This window comes from Nicotiana tabacum, chromosome 18, assembly GCF_000715075.1.
Source record: "Nicotiana tabacum cultivar K326 chromosome 18, ASM71507v2, whole genome shotgun sequence".
In the NCBI taxonomy this organism is placed as follows: Eukaryota; Viridiplantae; Streptophyta; class Magnoliopsida; order Solanales; family Solanaceae; genus Nicotiana; species Nicotiana tabacum.
In genome coordinates, this window is record NC_134097.1 from 117540113 (window position 1) to 117561898 (window position 21786).

Genomic DNA, 21786 nt, shown 5'->3' on the forward strand with positions numbered 1-21786 from the left:
ATTTGCATATAAACCCACCAAACTCCTTTTCCTCTACCAATGAGGGACAATGTCTCATTAAAAGGAGAGGGAAACTTAAAATTTTACTCACTCAAAATTTTCATTTCCCTCCATTTCCCATTCACCCTCTTTTTAATACCTTTCTATATTAAAAAGAAACTCAAGAATCCCCCACATGAATGGGGAATGGCTATATCACGGAAGTATGCATGAAAAACTTGTGTGATTTGCAAGCAAGAATTAATTGCATCTGGATAAGTAGGTTTCCCTTTGAACTTTCTGTAGTGAACTTATGTCGGATATACTCAGTCAATCGGTAGATTTGATATCTTTGAACCGTCGAACTTTAGTGTATACCTAGACAACCATAAGTTACACAATCAATCCCTTAACCGTCTTTGGTTCTCATTGTTGTGTTCGTTTCAGCCATGAATACTGCCTGGTTTCATAAGTGCGTAGAGAATTGGCCTTGCAAAATTCTCCTTGAAGCGGCTAACACTTCACACTTACATAGGTGATTCCTAAACGTGTCATCCCGTAGATACACTATTTGATATACCCTGTATCAAATTTAGAAATCATTAAAAAGCCTTAATGCTTTATCCTTGGTACTGAACATTGTCTCATCACGAGAATGGACTAAAAAATTTTGTTGACAATGTTGAACCGTCATTAATGACTTTGTTTGATCTCCTTGAACCTAGATCTTGGGATCTCCAGTCTTCTAGGTAGAGTTACCGCCACAATGACTTGTTCTCGGCCATAGTCTCATTCCCTTCGATGATTTCTCAACTACCTCTCTAGTTAGGCCTTTTGTAAGTGGATCCGACACATTATCACTTGACTTTACATAGTCAATCGTGATAATTTCTCTAGAGAGAAGTTGCCTAATGGTTTTATGTCTTCGTCGTATATGACGAGATTTACCGTTATACATAACGCTCCCAGCCCTTCCAATTGCCGCTTGGCTATCACAGTGTATGCATATTGGTGCCAACGGTTTGGGCCAAAATGGAATGTCTTCCAAGAAATTCCGGAGCCATTCAGCTTCTTCACCGGCTTTATCTAAGGCTATGAACTCAGCCTCCATTGTAGAGCGGGCAATACATGTTTGTTTGGACGGCTTCCAAGATACCGCTCCTCCACCAATAGTGAATACATATCCACTTGTGGACTTCGAATCAGTTGAACCGGTGATCCAATTTGCATCACAATATCCTTCAATCACCGCAGGCTATTTACTGTAGTGCAAATCAAAGTTTTGGGTATGTTCTAAGTATCCCAAAACTCGTTTCATTGCCATCCAATGAGATTGACCTGGATTGCTCGTGTATCGACTTAGTTTACTTATAGCACAAGCTATATCTGGTCGTGTACAATTCATGATGTACATTAAGCATCCCAACACACGAGCATAATCCAATTGTGATATGCTTTGGCCTTTATTCTTTGCTAGTGCAAGATTTACTTCAATTGGAGTCTTTGCAACTTTAAAGCCCAAGTGCTTGAATTTTTCAAGTATTGTCTTAATATAATGAGATTGTGACAATGCCAGACCTTGAGGAGTCTTTTGGATCTTAATCCCTAGAATTAAATCCGCAATTCACAAGTCCTTCATATCAAACTTGCTAGTTAGCATACGCTTAGTAGCATTTATGTTGGCAATGTTATTACTCATTATCAGCATATCATCCACATATAGGCAAACAATGACTATGTGATTTGGAACATTTTTAATGTACACACATTTATCACATTCATTTATCTTAAAACCATTTGACAACATTGTTTGGTCAAATTTCGCATGCCATTGTTTGGGTGCTTGTTTTAGTCCGTAAAGGGACTTAACAAGTCTACATACCTTATTTTCTTTACCTGGAACCACAAACCCTTCAGGTTGTTCCATGTAAATTTCTTTCTCCAACTCTCCATTTAAGAAAATCGTTTTAACATCCATTTGATGAATTTCAAGACCATACACTGCAGTTAATGCTACTAACATCCGTATGGACGTAATCCTTGTAACTGGGGAGTATGTATCAAAGTAGTCAAGACCTTCTCGTTGTCTATACCCTTTGACAACAAGTCTTGCCTTAAATTTATCAATAGTGCCATCATCTTTCATTTTTCTCTTAAAAATCCATTTAGAACCCAAAGGTTTATTTCAAGGAGGAAGATCAACCAATTCCCATGTATGGTTGTTCAATATGGATTCTATTTCACTATTGATTGCCTCTTTCCAGAACAATGATTCCGAAGAAGACATAGCTTCTTTAAATGTTCGAGGTTCATTTTCCAATAAGAAATTCATAAAATCTGGTCCAAACGAAGTAGACGTTCTTTGACGTTTACTACGTCTTGGATCCCCCTGATTAAATGTACTTTCTTTTGTTTCTTCCCGAGGTCGTTTAGATCCTTCACCAATCGACTCGCATTCCTTTTTATACGGATATATATTTTCAAAGAACTCAGCATTATCTGATTCTATAACCGTATTATTATGAATGTCGGGATTTTCTGATTTATGAACCAGAAATTGATATGCTTTACTATTAGTCGCATATCCTATGAAAACACAATCAACTGTTTTCGGTCCTATTTTTATCCTTTTGGGTTTAGGAACTTGCACTTTTGCTAAACACCCCCACACTTTAAAATAATTTAAGTTGGGCTTCCTTCCTTTCCATTTTTCATATGGAATGGATTGTGTTTTGCTATGGGGTACTCGATTTAGTATTCGGTTAGCCGTAAGAACGGCTTCCCCCCACAAGTTCTGTGGCAAACCAGAACTTATCAACAATGCGTTCATCATCTCCTTTAATGAACGATTCTGTCTTTCCGCAATCTCATTGGATTGGGGCGTGTAAGGGGATGTTGTTTGATGAATAATTCCATATTCTAAACATATTTGTTCAAAAGGAGATTCATATTCACCACCCCTATCACTTCTTATCATTTTGATTTTCTTGTTAAGTTGCGTTTCAACTTCATTTTTGTATTGCTTAAATGCGTCTATTGCTTCATCTTTACTATTAAGTAAGTAAACATAGCAATATTGAGTACTATCGTCAATAAAAGTTATGAAATACTTCTTTCCACCGGGAGATGGTATTGACTTCATGTCACAAATATCTGTGTGAATTAAGTCTAAAGGATTTGAATTCCTTTCAACCGACTTATAAGGATGTTTAACATACTTAGATTCCACACATATTTGACATTTTGATTTTTCGCATTCAAACTTAGGCAATACTTCCAAGTTAATCATTTTTCGCAAGGTTTTATAATTGACATGACCCAAACGTACATGCCATAAATCATTTGACTCAAGTAAGTAAGAAGAAGCTGAAGTTTTATTATTAGTTTCAACAACTATTACATTCAGCTTGAAAAGGCCCTCAGTAAGGTAACCTTTTCCTACAAACATTTCATTCTTACTAATCACTACCTTGTCAGATACAAAAATGCACTTGAAACCGTGCTTTACAAGAAGTCCAGTAGAGACTAAGTTCTTCCTAATCTCGGGAACATGAAGGACGTTGTTCAAAGTCATGACCTTGCCAGAAGTCATCTTGAGAAATATCTTACCGTATCCTTCAATTTTTGCTGTAGCAGCATTTCCCATAGAGAGCGTCTCTTCGGGTCCAGCAGAAGCATATGTAGAAAATGCTTCCCTCACAGCACAAACATGGCGAGTGGCTCCAGAATCAATCCACCACTCCTTTGGGTTTCCTACCAGGTTGCATTCAGAAAGCATGGCGCACAAGTCATCAACATCATCATGCTTTTCTACCATGTTTGCTTGACCCCTTTGCTAGTCTTTCTTCCGAGCACGACACTCTGTAGATTTGTGTCCGGTTTTCCCACAGTTGTAGCAATTTCCACTGAACCTCTTCTTGCTTGGGTTGTATTTCGGACCAGAAACCTTCTTTCTCTTTTTGTTATCTTCAACAATATTTGCTCCCATTATTGTTGAATTTCCACGGCCTCTCCTTTCAGCAGCTTTATTGCCCTCTTCGATTCTCAATCGAACAATGAGATCTTCAAGAGACATCTCCTTTCGTTTGTGTTTCAAATAATTTTTAAAGTCCTTCCACAATGGAGGCAACTTCTCAATTATTTCTGCTACTTGGAATGCCTCATTGATGACAAGATCTTCAATGAAAATTTCGTTAGTAAAATTACTAAAAATTTTACTTTCAACATTAGCATTTATTTGAAATATACCTTCAGCAAGTAGATCATGAATAATCACTTGTAACTCCTGGACTTGGGTAATAACAGACTTGCTATCTGCCATTTTGTAGTCCAAAAATTTTGCAGCGACGAATTTCTTCATCCCGACATCTTCAGTTTTGTATTTCTTTTCAAGCGCATTCCACAATTCTTTTGACGTCTCCACGCCACTATATACATTATACAGATTATCCTCCAGTCCGCTAAGAATATAATTCCTGCACAAGAAGTCAGAATGCTTCCACGCCTCAATCACGAGAAAGATATCATTCTCTGGAGTTTCATCTGGAAGATCAGGAACATATTCCTTGATGAACTTCTGTAGACATAACGTAGTCAAGTAGAAGAACATCTTTTGCTGCCAGCGCTTGAAATCCATCCCGGAAAATTTTCCGGGCTTCTCTGCCGGTGCCAACGCCGGAGTTCGACTTGTCGATGCGTTGGCAGTCATCATCGGAACAACTTGATTTTCGTCATTCGCCATTTTTACTGTACAAATGACACAAACAAACGTTTAATAAACGTTTAAAACTGGAGTGAAAAATCACGTAGATTTTAATCTCCAACAAAACGCCACGAAGGCTTTACTCTCCAAATGGGAGTACACAAAACCACAAAGGTTTTAAGTTTCCAGAATAATAAGAATAACACAAATACAGAAATTAAAATTATTAAATTCCTTAAGCTTGTTGTTCCTTTTGTACTTGTAAATAATGATTCTAGAAATTAGAACGTTAGCTTATACACGTAAATATAAATAAAACAGAAATTAATTTGAGCCCACTAAATTCACAGTGTTTCCTTAAGGAATCTAATCCCCTCCTAGTACCCAAGGTTATGGATTATTTCCTCCCAAGATAGAACGAATTACACACTGGTATAGCGGTACTTCAAACCCCAGTGTTTCAGCGAATACAAAGTTCGGCAGCAAATCACACTTACGGATGCTTTGTTTGTAGTTTAAAACAATGCAGAACAAGGGAGGAAAACTCAGAAGTCGAATGGAAATTCTGAGAGGAAGGAATGCAAATTATAGCCAACGTTGAGTTTTCGGTGAAGAGAAGATCAATAGCTCTCAATTCTTTTTCGATGTGTCTTCAACAAGCTGCTTGCACCATCTATTTATAGTGCAGTTAGCTGCTAAACACGGACCCGCTGCCACTCATTTAGTAGAGCGCTTGGCCATGGTGGACGGAGCACCAGGCTGCTAACTAATGGAGCAATCAATATGGCAATGGTGGTTGTAGCACTACTCATGGTGGAATGAGCACTTGGCACTTGCTCATTAATATTCACGGATTGGAAAACATCCGTTACAAACACGGATAATATTACGTTAATATTCAAAATAAATTTGGTTCAAAAAATTAATCAATCAATCATTTGACCGAAGCCGAAGCCGAGCGACGACGACGGCGCGAGGCTTGCCTTCTTCAACTCTTTAAGAGCTACATGAAGTGCATTTGTATATAAACCCACCAAACTCCTTTTCCTCTACCAACGAGGGACAATGTCTCGTTAAAAGGAGAGTGAAACTTAAAATTTTACTCAAATTTTTCATTTCCTTCCATTTCTCATTCATTTTTTAATACCTTTTAATATAGAAAGAAACTCTAACATTGATTAAATCCAGAAGTTGTTACTATAGTTGCAAAGCTGAAGGCACCACAAATTTCAGATTCTTACTAAAAATGGGGGCTTCAGGAGCAGCCCTACACTTTTTATCCGGGGAGTTTTCATGTCAATTCCGAACAAGTTCAATCTTGACGAAGTCGAGCTCTTTACTTTGCTATGAGCATTGTTTAAAAAGTATAAATATTGGGGACACGAGGTATCAGCAGATCAAGGGTTTAAGTAAGTGGAGATATTGCTCAAGGTTAAATGCTTTTCGCGGCATACATAGTGTTTTTCGCGGAGAAAAGCTTCAAAATCAGTTCAATTCATTGATCTGCAATTGCCAACAACCTGAGAGATTCAATGAGACAATCATTAAGGATGGAAATAGGAGGTCAATTCACACAATTAGTTCAAATATTCCAAATCATGATCAAGATGAACAGATGATTAAGCAGGAAAATGGAGCTCAGCTTTTTAGTAAAGGTCTGAAAACTGCTGCCATGGTTAATAGTGCGTTGCCTAGGACCAACACGGGCTCTATTGAAGATGAAGCGTGGCATTTCTTGCGAGCTGCCATGGTTTATTACTATGGCGACCCAGTTGGAACTATAGCTGCTAATGATCCAAGTGAAGCAACCATGCTAAACTACGATCAAGTATTTATACGTGATTTTATTCCTTCTGGGATAGCTTTCCTACTAAAAGGAGAATATGATATCGTGAGGAATTTCATACTTCACACGCTTCAGTTGCAGGTAAAGTGTTGTTTTGAGTTTCAGCTTTACCTGCTTTCATATCGGAACATGTGGCTTTTGTCATATTACTTGTTTATGATGATTCAGAATGTAATTTGATTCCTTTCATTAGCATTATGTGTTGCCTTTTACCTAAAGACAATTTTGGCTCGTCGTGATCCCAAACTAGTCCCCTTACTATGGAAGATAGTGTCTCTACATTGCCACTTCTGCTGGCAAATTTGCTTCTAATTAAGCAATTATATATAATATCTGCCGGTCTGCTGGCCATTTTATGCCCAAGTTAACTTTGTGAATTCATTACTTATGCTTTCCCTACTTACTGAGTTTTTGCAATTTTTCTTGTTCTCATATGTACCACTTACTCCTTTAACATGCTTAATGCATCTATAACTTCCATGGCGTTGCATGTTGTACGATTAGCTGCAATGAGATTTTGTCATTCCTCTTAAATGTGGCCTTAGTTTGCCATTAGTTAGAAGTAGTTTTCCCATATGATGCGCAAGAAAAATGCTATTTGACATGTGTGAGACTCATTAAGGAGATTCACTTTACTTAACTTGGTGAAGTTGAAAAAGTTTAGCTCTCATTAGTTTTTTGCCCTAAGCATCTCTTCGTTGAGTTGGGAGAAAACAATGGATTGCTATAGTCCAGGTCAAGGGCTGATGCCTGCTAGCTTCAAAGTGCGTACTGTTCCACTTGATAATGACGAATCTGCAACAGAAGATGTATTGGATCCAGACTTTGGTGAGGCAGCAATTGGTCGAGTTGCGCCTGTTGATTCAGGTGATCTTTTGTAACTTTTGATGCATGTCTTTTGTATAGAAAATTTAGGGTTACATGAAGATTTTGACTCTATTAGTTTACTCCAGGATTATGGTGGATTGTACTTCTACGAGCATATGGGAAATGCTCTGGAGATCTTTCTCTTCAGGGGAGAGTTGATGTCCAAACTGGAATGAAGATGATCCTTAGGTTATGTCTTGCAGATGGTTTTGATATGTTTCCGACTTTGTTGGTGACTGATGGTTCTTGCATGATAGATCGCCGCATGGGAATCCATGGCCACCCTCTGGAAATTCAGGTCTTTTCTTTTTCTCCTGTCTTCAAGCAAGCTTGTCCTTTGTGAAACTTTTACCTCAGATGCGTTCTTTCTTCATCCTTTTTTTTTTCTCAAAAAGAAAAACTTTATACTTTCCCATGGAGGGATGCTTGAGTTTTACTTTCCTCTCTTATCTCGTTGAGGAAACCTGTTTTCTTCTCCTTATCCTCTCTGTCTGGGTAAATCTTACTTTTGTCCTCTGAAGTTGCTTTCCATACTTATCTGATGCCATTCTTTCGAGCTCAAATTAGTAGATATGGCAGTCTCCTATCAGATTTTCTTCTAGCTCACACAGAAGCCATCAGTTCTATTTGATGTATTGTACTCTAAAGTGCTATTCACCTCCTTTCTTCCTCCATCAGCTGTATGCTGCTATCTCGTTTTATCTGTTTTCTTCTTTCTTTTTGGGACCGGAAACATTGTCATTCATATTTTACCTCTTGGTCCTGATTAGAGGGGGCAAAATGGTTAAAAGAAAACAGTTATCCACCCATATTATCCATTAACAAATGGGTTGGATAATGAACTTTTTAAAAACGGGTTGAATATGGATAAGAACCATATTATCCACTTAGAAAATGGTTAACCAAATGGATAACCAATGGATAACTAATGTGTTTAACTTTTACATTTGTGAAGCCTCAAACTGGGGGTTACTCAAGTTTGGGAGACTAGAAATTCTCCCAAAAGTGATCATATTCAAGAAGCCATGGATAATATGGATATCCATATTATCCGCCGGATAACCCGTTTTTTATCCATCTCAAATACGTGTCGGATCGGATAATTTATCCGTTTTTTGAATTACCCGTTTTCGACATGCTCATATCCGACCCGACCTGCCTGTTTGCCACCCCTAGTCCTGACTAACCTCTCTGATTTATCATGTCAAAGACCTAGCAGCTAATTTTTTATTATGACATGAGGGTGATACTCATCCCGACAACCAGTGGCTGTAGGTAATAATTATGAAACTAATGTATCAAATTGACTGCAAGTTGATTGAAGTTTTGGAGAACTCTTAGTTTCAAAAAGGAAAGGTGTATGTTCCCACTATTACATATGCCATTGAGGTCCCTTTATTCTCAATTAGTAGCACCATCATTTGAATGATCTCAGTGAAAAGTGGAAATTTATCACCAGAATTAATATCCAGACACAATTACCTTTATTCACAAATAGGCCAGAAGGAGATGTAAGGAAATGTCAAATTATTCATGTTTATATACTCATTACAGGTTCTAAGCTAATAATATTACATGGTCAATATTCCGTGACAGTTTTTTTCTTGATGTAACTACGGATATGACTATTGGTTGTACATATGCTGGGTAATCTTACAAACTCTATTTTCAACTTTCATCACTTCTTCTGGCTACGTATTTGCGTCTCTTCTTCTATTCCAAGAAGGTTCTGCATAATTATATGCTTGATGTTTCATGGTTTGCAGGCATTATATTATTCAGCCTTACTTTGTGCAAGAGAGATGCTTGCTCCAGAGGAGGCATCAACAGACCTTGTTAGAGCACTTAACAATCGACTGCTAGCATTGTCATTTCATATCAGGGAATACTACTGGATCGATGTGAAAAAATTGAACGAGATTTATAGATACAAAACAGAGGAATATTCATATGATGCGATCAACAAGTTCAATATATATCCGGATCAAATTCCTCCCTGGCTGGTGGAATGGATGCCTAGTAAAGGAGGCTATCTTATTGGAAACTTGCAGCCAGCTCACATGGATTTCCGGTTCTTTGCACTTGGGAACCTATGGTCCATTGTAAGCAGTCTTGCTACCATAGATCAGTCACATGCTATTTTAGATCTTATTGAAGCAAAATGGGAAGACTTAGTAGCTGACATGCCGCTAAAGATATGTTATCCTGCTCTTGAGGGTCAGGAATGGCGCATTATTACTGGCGGTGATCCGAAAAACACGTAATGCCTTATTTTCTTTTCTATTTGTTTCTAATATGTATATTCTTTTCTGTCCTCGTCGTAATTTTCCTCACCTTATAATTTTTTGATACTCGTGGTGCAGGCCTTGGTCTTACCATAATGGAGGATCCTGGCCAACTTTGCTCTGGCAGGTAAGTATGCACACCTCTGATTTCATGCTTTCACCACTTATAGCTGCCATCACTTCCTATCCAAGAAAGAAGGGACTAAAATTTGAGAAGTTCCCTTTAGAAATGGTTGTGATTGACCAAATGCTGCTAACTTCAAACCCATGTGATAGGCAGATGTTTAGTCTATTGAATAAAAGTGGTAACCATTGTTTAAAAGGAGAGGGTTGGGAGTGATTTACCTATCATGGGGCAGTGTTAGTCTTAAGGCAGGGGGTTTAACTCCATGAATTTTCTGGTATTTAATATTAAATTGAAACTGAGTTTGCAAAAATATGAAATACATCAAAAATGTTATAAAAAAGTTTAAATTGTACGAAACCTAAGTTAAATATCTGAATTTAATAACATACATTCAGTATGTAAAAACATAGTATGTCACAAGATCTTACATAATCTTAGTGAAATATATTACACAGACATGTATGTATGTGTCTGTGTGTATAAATATTTCTGTATTATAATATATGTACATATAACTATAAATTTGTATGTATGTATGTGTATAAATATTATATGTATGTATCTATACAAATATGTGTCTGCATGGTCAAATATTTAATGAAAAAATTAGACAGAAAATTGATCTGGGCTCATGGGGCAGATACCTCGATGCGGGTCAAATATTTGCCCCGATGATTGCTTAGTGGTCCGTCAATTTATTCTGGTTTACAGATTGACCACCATGAGTTTCACCAACAAATGTATGAGAGTGATGTTCACAAGCTTGATATACTGCATTGTGTTGGAAGGAAAATTTAAAATTCGATAGGGGATCGGGGCTCTAACTCTCAAAACGACCGGCCGGGTCGTTACAATTTTAACTTTAAAGATGCCTTTACCTTAAATGCATAAGAAGAGACATCCATAGATATTAAAATTGAAGAGACATATAGTGGTTAATGATCTTCGATAATTCCATACATGATGAGATTGAATAAGCATCAAACTATAGCTTAAAAAAAGGCTTTTACTTTCTTTACTCTGCTCATTTTTTTTTTTTTTTGGTAATTAAATCTTTCATTAATCACCAGTAGGAGGAGTTACAAACCCATAGCTTAGCATAAACACAGCTTGCTATCTAAAAGAGAACAAAAACACCAACAACCATTAACATAGCCTACTACATTCTAAAATATCCTTAGAAAACACATTGTTGTAGTATAGCTCTAATTCCTGGAGTAGCTCGGACATTGCAGACATAAGCAATCTGCTTTGCAATACTCTCCCAATTGGTACTCTTCTTCTCAAATATTCGTTGGTTTCTCTCCATCCAAATGGAGTGGATACACTCGGCATACACCATCTTATATGCTTGAGCTGCTTGAGTTCTTCCCTTGGAATTCTTGATTGCCCATTCCACAAATTGTTCCCAGTGCATAAGTAGTACTGGCCCTCTCTGTAACCACTGCATCAGCTTGTTCCACTGATTTCTCGTAAACATACATTGGACAAATAGATGCTCACAAGTTTCATCAGCACTTCGACAGAATATACAACTCGAGGTCATAGTTGTCCAATGACAGAATATACTCTACTCATTTTGTTTATTGATCTCATACCCTTTATCAGTTAATCACAAAAAGATTCAAAAATTGGTTCCCTTTTTAGCGCTGTAATGTCTTTTTGGATTATCTACTAAGAAACATATCTTTGGCACTGAAGTCATGCTTTTTAACTCTGTGCAATACATGAGTTATACATGCGTTAGATGTAATATAAGAACCAGGCAATTTAGACGTATATAACTGTAGCTGCAATAATGTTCTGTCATCTCATCTGAGCATTCACAGAAATGTTTTAACATATAGTAGAATCGAACATGGAAGAGATTCATTGAAAACAAAAAAGATGGGCTGATTATTTTAAATGTGAACCGTTTTCAGCTGACAGTAGCATGCATAAAAATGAAGAGGCCAGAAATAGCTGAAAAGGCAATTAAGATTGCAGAGATACGCTTAGCGAGAGACAAGTGGCCCGAATACTATGATACAAGGCGAGGAGGGTTCATCGGGAAACAGGCACGTCTCTTTCAGACATGGACTATTGCAGGATATCTAGTGGCAAAGCAACTTATTGCCAATCCAGAAGCTGCAAAGATTTTAATCAATGTGGAGGATACAGAACTTCTAAGTGCCTTTTCAAGCATTCTGAGCTCAAACCCAAGGCGAAAGCGTTCACGAAAAGGAGTCAAACAGTCCTTCATCATATGAAAATTTTCTTTTTGTTACTTAAGCTTTTGTGTAATATTGGTCTCAGATGAGCTTAAATGTAAAGATATGGTTAGTGAAAATTCATATATATCCGATCCCAACTCAGTTTGGGATTGAGACATAGTTGTAGTTGTTACTTAAAGCGTTTGTATAGTTACTATATCTGCGCGATATACCGGTGATGGAAATTGTGGGAACATGGCATGTGAAGGTGCTGTCCTGTATTAACTTTCCCTCTGTAAATTCATCATAATCCCAGCACATTGTATCTGATTTTCTTTTCCATTTTTCACTTCCCTGTCCCTGTTGGAGAAGTTATCTCCACAATAGTACTACAGGGATCTTGTTGCACATGTATTATCTGATATTGAAATATTATTTGCAAGTCAATGTATGTTTTACAATTTTGTCCATTTTTTCAACTTTCACTTGAAATAGAGGATTTGAAATTGAAAAACTTGTTCGGAGAGTATTTGAAAATAAGGACCTCTCAACTGGCAAGTATGCTAGGGAGCTCAAGTTCGACCTAAACAAGTGTCATTAAGAACGCCTTTACCATAAAAATGCATGGTCAAGGAATTGTGATCATTAAAGAAAGGAAGCATTGTGTCAAAGTTTCCAACTTGACAAAGTTCTCTCTCTTGACAAGATAAAAAGTTTCATATTGGAAGTGAAATGTAGGCACTGAATTAACAGTGGGGACTTGATAAAAATGCACACGATTTTGGTATTTAGCTTGTTTACTCTGCTACAGTCAAGCTGATACATTTGCTCTTGCAATTTTGATGCAGTAGTTTTACAGCATGTCCTTAGAACAAAATAGCATGCGCAAAAGAAGAAAATTCTCTTGACCAAATATCTGAGCAGAATTGGTATGTGATAATGCATCACCTTGCTACAAGACTTCTTCACGAACGAGCCAAGGGGAGAGGTGGGAAACAGGACAAAGTACATGAGTAGTGTCAAGATTCACCTCTGTATTGTATATTTGTACAGATCTTTGCTTGATCTTGTCATGTAAACAATAAACACAAAGCAGTGCATACCATGGGCCAGATATACTGGAATCTGGCTTTACAAGTCGCTGTAGTTCAAACGATGAGCAAAGAGTGCATACTATATGCTTTAAATAAGCAATTGCCTAGTCGGCAGTAAGACTGCTGGTGACAAAAATAAATCTATGAACCTAAATTTTCTTCTCCGCCACAATGCTTTCCAATAGTGAATCACAAGCATCTTCAAGCAGATCTAGTACCTGTGAGCAAGACGTGGTGGAGTTGAGCATTAGATGCATGTCACTTTGAGCATCAACCACAAGATTAATGGCTAACAAAAGCAAACTATGACTCACATAATATAAAGACAGTAGCAGCAAAACAAAATCATATTAAATTAATATTATCAAAAAAGAGCTTCAGAAGGGTCCCCTTGCAGAAACTCGTATCACTGCAAAAGAGATTTTACTTTTAAAGAAAAAGGCTTTCTCAGCATTTTCTGTAGAAATCATTCAACAGGAAATAAAAGACAATTGTTCCCGGCTTATTTGGAAGACCTTGGAAACTACGAGAGTATCCATATTTCCTTTTCAATCCTTTTCACATATTCAAGGACTTAGCAGTTCTCCAAAATACCTCCTTGGATTTTTCCAACCAAATATTTCAAAGTGATCCTTGTCAATAGCCTAAATTTTAGAACTCTTTTGTCCTATGTACCATCTTGAAGACACCTATAACTAAGGCTGATGAAAATGGGATGACGAAACAAGCATCAGGGCTCATATATGAGACTTATTTCATAAGACTTGTATGTTCTATGAAAAGCAAGAAGAGACACGAGTTATGATCTGAGAGAGGAAAAAGTTTAGATTTTAAAACATGTGGGGTGGAATCCAAGGGGTTTGCTCACATGGTTAACGGTTGGTGGGACTTTTTTGTAGATAGGAAATGTGTTGGCTAGAACACTGAAGCTACTAAGTTAAAGTTGAGGAGCAAAACACTATTCCCTTTGGATGCCCTGAGAAGAAGATTACACACTTGCTGAATAAAATAATGGTTTTGGTAATATCACGAGGAAATAAATTTATCAGACTGAGAAATGGCAAAGAAAGTTGATGCTTCTATGGAGCTAAAACAAGTGGAAAAGCTGGAAAAGATATCCTGGAGATAAAAGTCTCGAGTATTGTGCTGAAGTCTGCTGATAAAAAAACCCAAATTCTTCTAAAAATGGCAAACGTGCATAGAAGGCATAATCTGATTGACATATAAAAAATTGTTATGAAATTAAACAAAAGAACAATAGTGAAAGAAGTGCAAGACTATTGAGAGGATATAGAACTTTCTTGATGTCATTCGAGCGTATATAACATAAACTTCAGTGCCTCCGAGTGTAGACCTTACATCAAAAGGTGTAAAGTTCATGTGGACCAGGATGAATGAGTCAAGGTCAAAATCAGGATGACAGATTCCTGGCTGCCACCAATTAGGAGGAGATGCCGCCGAACATGGTTCAAGTACCTTTACTCAGATTTGTTTCAGACCACTTATCCATCAGCTAGACTCTACCAATGTGAGAAGAACACGGGCTCCTTTCACTTTTGAGAACATGTAGTTGAAAGAGGGGCTTTGGATGTAGGAAATCATGGTGGTGAATCTATCAAGTCACCAGAGTCATTCCGTCTAGCAAAGAATTTTTTTTTTTTGATAACGTAAATTGTATTAATCAAAAGGGGGAGAACCCCCGTATACAAGAAGTATACCAAAAAGTAGAGAATTTACATCAGAACATGATTCTCTACAAATGGCGCCCAATCTTCTATACAAATAGGGGCTATATGAGTGCACCAAAAAGCGATCAAAGATAAAAGACTATTCTTAAAATGTGAAAAAGGAGACACAATCCCCTCAAAAGCTCTCCTATTTCTCTTCCCCCAAACTATCCACATGAGAGCTAACGGGGCGAACTTCCACGCCTTTTGCTTTCTTCTTCTACGGAAACCGGTCCAGCTATATAGCATTTCCTTTACAGTGCGTGTCATCACCCATTGAACACCGAAAAGGTTCAGGATCGCCCTCCACAAAGCCAAGGACACAAGGCAATGCAACAAAAGATGATCAACTTCTTCCCCTGAGCTTTTACACATATAGCACCAACTAACAAGTGTAATTCCCCTCTTTCGCAGATTCTCAGCAGTCAAAATCACTCCCCTCGCCGCTAGCCATGCAAAAAACCACACCTTCGTGAGCGCCTTAGGAATCCAGATCGAGGAGTATGGAAAAGAGGCCTCCTCTCTCACCAACATACTCTGGTAAAAGAACTTTACGGTGAACAGACCATCGTCATGCAAACCCCATCTCCAAGAATCACAAGATGGATGAGGCATGTCTTGCCCATATAGCAGTGTCAATAAATCTTGGAGCTCCGCAATCTCCCAATCTTGCATGTTCCTTCTAAATGAGAGGTCTCATACTACCCCCATACCCTTCATGCTCCTTACGAATCTGTTGGACCATCAATTCCTTCTGGTTTGAAACTCTGAAGACGTGGGGGAAGGAGACCCTCAGAGTATCCTCTCCACACCACCTATGATTCCAAAAGCTGATTCTCCTTCCATCTCCCACCATGTAAGAGATGTTGCCACTGAAGGATCCCCAATTCTTCATGATGCTCCTCCACATGCTACACCCGAAAGGTGTTGTGATTGCCTTGGTCCTCCAACCCCCTCCCGTGGAATCGTACTTTTCTACTATGACCTCCCTCCATAGAGCATGCTCTTCTACCCCGAATCTCCACAGCCATTTCCCCACCAAAGCTCTGTTGAATACCCTAAGATCTTTTACTCCAAGTCCACCCCACTTTTTTGCGGAAGTGACTCTCCCAATTCACTAGATGATACTTTCTAGTTCCATCTGCTGCATCCCATAGAAAATTCCTTTGAAGCCGCTCCAGTTTTTCTGTGATGCTCACAGGAGCTTGCAACAGGGACAAGTAATAGGTGGGCATACTCGATAAAGTGCTTTTAATGAGCACTTCCTTTCCGCCTTTTGACAAGTACCGTTTCTGCCAGCCTGCTAATCTTTTTTCAACCTTTCGATCACTGGATTCCAAACCGTAGTATCCTTATGCGAAGCGCCCAATGGGAAACCCAGGTAAGTAGTGGGAAGGGAGCCCACCTTACATCTGAGAACATAAGACAAAGCATCAATGTTAGCAACCTCACCCACCGGGAAAATCTCATACTTGCCGAGGTTGATTTTGAGACCTGATACTATCTGAAACCACTGCAGGACCTGCTTCAGGTAGGTCAACTGATCCATATCGGCATCACAGAAAACCAGGGTATCATCCGCAAAAAGCAAATGAGAGACTCTTCGGGCACTAGGCACCCGATCGAAGCTAAGAATCCTCTCAAGAAGCCTCTCCCCGCCGCTCGATCCATCATTTTACTCAAAGCATCCATCACTAGAATGAATAGCATGGGGGATAGGCGGTCTCCTTGCCTGAGACCCCTGGAGCTGCCAAAGAAACCACACGGGCTACCATTAACCAGGATAGAGAATCAGACTGAGGAAATGCAGAACATGATCCATCCCCTCCATCTTGCCCCAAACCCCATCCGCATCATAATAAAATCTAGGAACTCCCAATTGACATGGTCGAAAGCCTTCTCAAGGTTCAACTTGCATAGTAAGCCGAGATCTCTATTTTTCCTTCTGGAGTCTACAAGTTCATTTTCCACCAAAGCGACATCCAGCATCTGCCTACCTTCCACAAACGTATTCTGGGAGGACGAAACAGACACGTCAAGAACCTTCCTGCATCTATTGGAAAGCACTTTAGAAATGATCTTGTAAATGCTCCCCACGAGACTAATAGGCATGTAGTCACTGATACAAGATGCACCTTCTTTCTTATGCACAATAGTAATAAAAGAAGCATTGATACTTCTCTCGAAAACACCATTCACATGGAAGTATTCAATGGCTTCCATCAACTCCCCCTTGATGGTGTCCCAACAGAGCTGGAAGAAGGCCAAGGAGAAACCATCAGGGTCGGGGGCCTTATCACCAGCACAACTCGACACAGCCTCGTGCACCTCCTCCTCCTCGAAAGCCCTTTCTAGCCACTCACTGTCTCCCTCCCTATGTGTGGTTGAACTCTATTCCCCCCAAAGTTGGCCTCCAACTAACTTCCTCTTTGTATAAGTTCTCATAAAACCCCACTATCGCCCCTTTTACCTCCTCCTCTCCCTCAATCCTCACCCCATCCACAACTAAGGACTTTATGAAGTTTCTCCTTCGATTTGCAACCGCCACCCTGTGGAAAAATTTGGTATTCGAGTTCCCTTCCTTTAACCATAGCGCCCTCGATTTTTGCCGCCAACTAGTCTCCTGAGCTATTGCTAACTCGAATATTTCCCTCTTAACCTCCCCCAATCTCTCTTTCTCAGATTCATCTAACTCACTCGCCCCTTCCCCTTTCTCTAGATCCCCAATTCATGCATAAGCTCCCTCATTTTAACCTCTACCCTCCCAAGAACCTCCTTATTCCACTAATAATATCTCCCTTGAGCAATTTAAGTTTCTTTGAAAGACGGAATGAAGGTGTCCCCCGTAGCTTGACCACCATTCTTTCACCTTGTCACCAAACACGCACCCCCCTCCCTCTGCATCTATCTAGCAAGATAGGCAAATGATCCGAAGTCAGCCTAGGTAAAGGAATCTGCAGCACGTTCGGCACCAGCTCATTCCAGGAGGGCGATATCAGAAATCTATCAAGTCTAGACCTTGAGTTAGAATCCTCTGCCCTGGCCCAAGTAAACCTTTCCCCTGACGGAGGAAGATCAATGAGAAAGTGATCATTGATGAAATCATACTACACCCTAATCTCTCCTCCGGGAATCTAATAGTATTAAAGTCTCCCCCCAGAACCCATGAAATGTCCCATTCCCCTATCATATTGGCCAGTTCCTCCCAGAAAAACACCTTGGACCCTTCTCCTACCAGTCCGTACACTACCCCAAATCCTCACTCAACCCCACTCACTCTATCTTTGACAAGAGCTGCTAAAGAAAAAACTCCCTTCTTAAAAGGAATTTAAGGGAATGGAACAAAGAGTTGTTAGGAACGGTTGATGTCAGGATGAGGGAGTTAATGTCACAACCCAAGCTTATGGCATGTATTGTCTGCTTGGGGCCTAGGCCCGTACGGATTTGTCTTTTTGGGCTACGGTACCTCGAGCCCCAAAAGCATGCGCATACCATGTGAACTTGTGTCATGCCTTATATAGCTCTTAACTTTTCTCTCTCATTCCGATGTGGGATTTGCCTAAGCTAACATGTGCACCCCTTCTTCAGAAGTTTGCTAGCCTAGAAGCATGTCAGTCCTACTTGACCCGCCCTCAACAGCCCGCCCTCTGACGCATTTTAAAGTCGTGCAGGCCTAGGCCCAAAGCGGACAATATCACTAGTGGATTGGGCTGTTACATATGGTATCAGAGCCACTCCGTGTGCAACCTTGAACGATGGTGGGGCAAATCTCAGCAAGGACACTGAGTCCCTAAGGAGGGTGTATGTCACACCCTAGGCGAATCCAACATTGACAAAACACGGGAGAGATGCTTGGTATATAAGTAAACAGGCCTTAGACCCTAGTGACGTGTTTTAAAGTCATGTGGGCCTAAGCCCAAAGCAGGCAATATTACTAGTAGGCTGGCTGTTACAGTTAGTGAATGCATTCAGCGAGATAGAGGGACTCGAAAGGGTTAGAGAGTTAGACGAATGAAAAAAATGAGAAGGGAAGAAGTGAAGGGTGAAGTAGCTACGAGGGCTATACCTCAAGACACCATTCCTTGGTTCTTTTTCTCCATGTAGCCTAAGCTATCAAGATGAAAGGTAATATGAAGCCAGAAGCTGGATTAGGCGAATCCAACATTGACAAAACACGGGAGAGATGTTTGGTATATAAGTAAACAGGCCTTAGACCCTAGTGACGTGTTTTAAAGTCATGTGGTCCTAAGCCCAAAGCAGGCAATATTACTAGTGGGCTGGCTGTTACAGTTAGTGAATGCATTCAGCGAGATAGAGGGACTCGAAAGGGTTAGAGAGTTAGACGAATGAAAAAAATGAGAAGGGAAGAAGTGAAGGGTGAAGTAGCTATGAGGGCTATAACTCAAGACACCATTCCTTGGTTCTTTTTCTCCATGTAGCCTAAGCTATTAAGATGAAAGGTAATATGAAGCCAGAAGCTAAGTGTCTAACGCATTGGGCATTAACGTAGGGTGGCTATTGTGTGCATACTTTCAAATAGCATTTAGTTTTTCGAGAACAGTTCTCTACCAAAAGAAAATGACAGAAAGTTGTATGATAGATGACATATAAACGCAGCATAGTAGGTCACTGGCTCATAATTTAGGAAAGCAATAGTTTTCTCTTCATTCTCTTAAAGTGTTGAGGACAAAAAAGCACATAAAAGACAAACTCACTGATCTCTCTTGTTTGCTATTATATACATTCTTTCCATGAAAATGTGGTTAAAAGTAGCTTATTAAGAGCTCTGGGCCTTTAACATCATTCTGTCGTTGTGGGTTTTAGGTATAAATTGGCATAGTAGTGTGAACAACTCCGTTCAAGACAACAGAACATAACCTTTTGTGTTATAACTATCATAATGCTCCAACAGTAAAGTTTAAACATTGCCGATTTTCCTGTATAGCTAGGAGCAAGAAGCCTTCATGTCATCTAAAATGTAAAAATCAGGCAGTTTAGGGTCATTTCTCATGTCTTAACAAAGATAAGAAAGACGGATTATCAAACATTACCTTCTCAAAACCTTGAGCTCCACCATAGTAAGGGTCTGGGACTTCAGTTTCGTCATGCTTCTTACAGTAGGAACACATCAAGCGAACCTGAATGTTAAATGCACTTCGATTAGGACAACAGACTAAAGAAATGCAATTGATAACAAATACCAATACAAGTGACCGATATATTAGCAAACCTTTTCAGGTGCATCAGCTGGTAATGTCTCTCTATGGATCCACCTCTCAAGAGCTCCAAGTATATCAGCTATAAGGGAAAAAACAATCAATTCTTGTTAACAATATAGCAGATACATATGTTACAAGCATCAACATCAACCAAAGAAGTAGTAAAGCTGATGTATAAAGAGAAGGACAAAACATGAAAAGAACCAATAAGAAAGAAAAGCTAAAAACACACATCTCCAAGAATTTGACAAAGGATTATTGCAAAAAAATCCACCTTTATTTTGCTCATCCATAGCAAGAATGAGATCAAAATCTTTGAAATCAGAAGGCCTAATTGGCCTAGATATAGAAGTTATTGCAATTCCACGCCTTTTAGCAGCAGCCCTCATTCTTGGGTCAGCTTCATTTCCCTTGAAAGAAAAACAAGAACAGAATTAACAAAATCAATTTCAAGAAAGCTTCAAAACCATAAAAACTTAATAACTTTTTCAGACACCCAAGTGGATACACCTCATAATAATCAATAGGACCAGCTGAATCAATCTTAAACATGATCAATTCCAAGAAAGTTCCAAACTTTATAAGGGTTTACAATTATTACAAACACCCAATTGGCCAAACCTCATGATAATAAATAGTACTAGCTGAATCAATCTTAAACATGATCAATTCCAAGAAGGCTCAAAACTTTATAAATTTTAAAGACACCCAATTGGTTATACCTCATGATAATTAATAGTACCAGCAGAATCAATCTTGAACTTGGAATCAAGTCCTCTTTTTTTGACCAAATCAGTAAAGACGCCTTCAGCAGCTGGGCTTCTGCATATGTTACCAAGACACACAAAGAGAACAGAGAATGGTTTTGTCTGCTGTGAATTTGCTTCCGTATTTGATTCTTGGGATGCCATTGAAGCTTTGGTTATTAGTCTTTTATGGCTTTTTACACGAGGGTCTGAGTTTAGAAGAATTGGGTATTTAGAAGGATGAAGAAAGTTTAGAAATGGGAGTTTCAGAGAGTGAGGGGAGTAGCAGTTTGGTAATTTTGAGGTTGTTGGTATGGTGACTGTACTGTACAATAAGGACCTCATCACTTGACTTCTTGGATGTTGCAGTGGTGGTTGGTCTCGGACACAAGTTCTGGTAATGAATTAAAAAAATAAAGCTAAAGATATTTGAGAAATGATAAATTATTTAGAAAGGCAAATTTTAGAATGAATATAAGATTTAATACAATTAATTTGGAATTAAGATATCAAAAAGGCAAATTTTAGAAGAAAAAGATATCAAAAGAGAAATTGTGTGGAAAGTTTCATCATTATCTCATTTTGATCCAAGTACCCCTATATGTAATCATGAGGTCCAAAAGATCATCTATTTACACAATATAGCAAATCAAATGCATTAAAAGATAGTAAAAATATTTGGTTTCTGGTCCTAAACCAATTGTGAGGGGAGGACTTATCATATATTGGTGGTCTAATGCATACAAGTCCTGCTATATGCAATTTAGAAAATCTTAGATCAATACACAAAGATATGTTTCTCAAAAAAGATTGGGGATATATGTTAGTTTTTCTAACATTTGGGAATGGAATAAATAGCTGAAAAATATGTTATATGAATCGAATTATCATTAATATGATCCTCACTTAGAAGATAATTCAAGTAAAATGCCAGAAGCATTTACTGATCCAAAATTAAATATCATATTTCAACTGCAAATGCTCCTATTAAAATTAAAGTCC

At 38.8% G+C, this 21786-nt stretch overlaps 2 protein-coding genes across 4 annotated transcripts; one reads left to right on the top strand and one right to left on the bottom strand.

Annotated features, from left to right (window-relative positions):
• The first annotated feature begins 5844 nt into the window (after positions 1–5844).
• LOC107799933 (alkaline/neutral invertase E, chloroplastic) lies at positions 5845–12340 on the top strand. Of its 3 annotated transcripts, none has more exons than XM_075237180.1 (6): positions 5845–6613; positions 7231–7394; positions 7481–7692; positions 9161–9654; positions 9758–9806; positions 11729–12340. In XM_075237180.1, exons 1-6 carry the CDS (start codon positions 5928–5930, stop codon positions 12053–12055), a joined length of 1932 nt encoding a protein of 643 aa, XP_075093281.1. In that variant the 5' UTR covers positions 5845–5927; the 3' UTR covers positions 12056–12340. The 3 variants fall into 3 exon arrangements, with proteins under 3 accessions (XP_075093281.1, XP_075093282.1, XP_075093283.1); XM_075237181.1 differs by having other exon boundaries at positions 5845–6607; positions 7228–7394; XM_075237182.1 differs by having other exon boundaries at positions 5861–6608.
• A 564-nt stretch (positions 12341–12904) lies between these two features.
• LOC107799935 (uncharacterized) lies at positions 12905–21205 on the bottom strand. Its single transcript, XM_016623075.2, has 5 exons — positions 20761–21205; positions 20313–20448; positions 20050–20117; positions 19871–19957; positions 12905–13310 (listed from the first exon to the last, which is right to left on the bottom strand). Exons 1-5 carry the CDS (start codon positions 21127–21129, stop codon positions 13242–13244), a joined length of 729 nt encoding a protein of 242 aa, XP_016478561.1. The 5' UTR covers positions 21130–21205; the 3' UTR covers positions 12905–13241.
• Between the last annotated feature and the right edge of the window lie 581 nt (positions 21206–21786).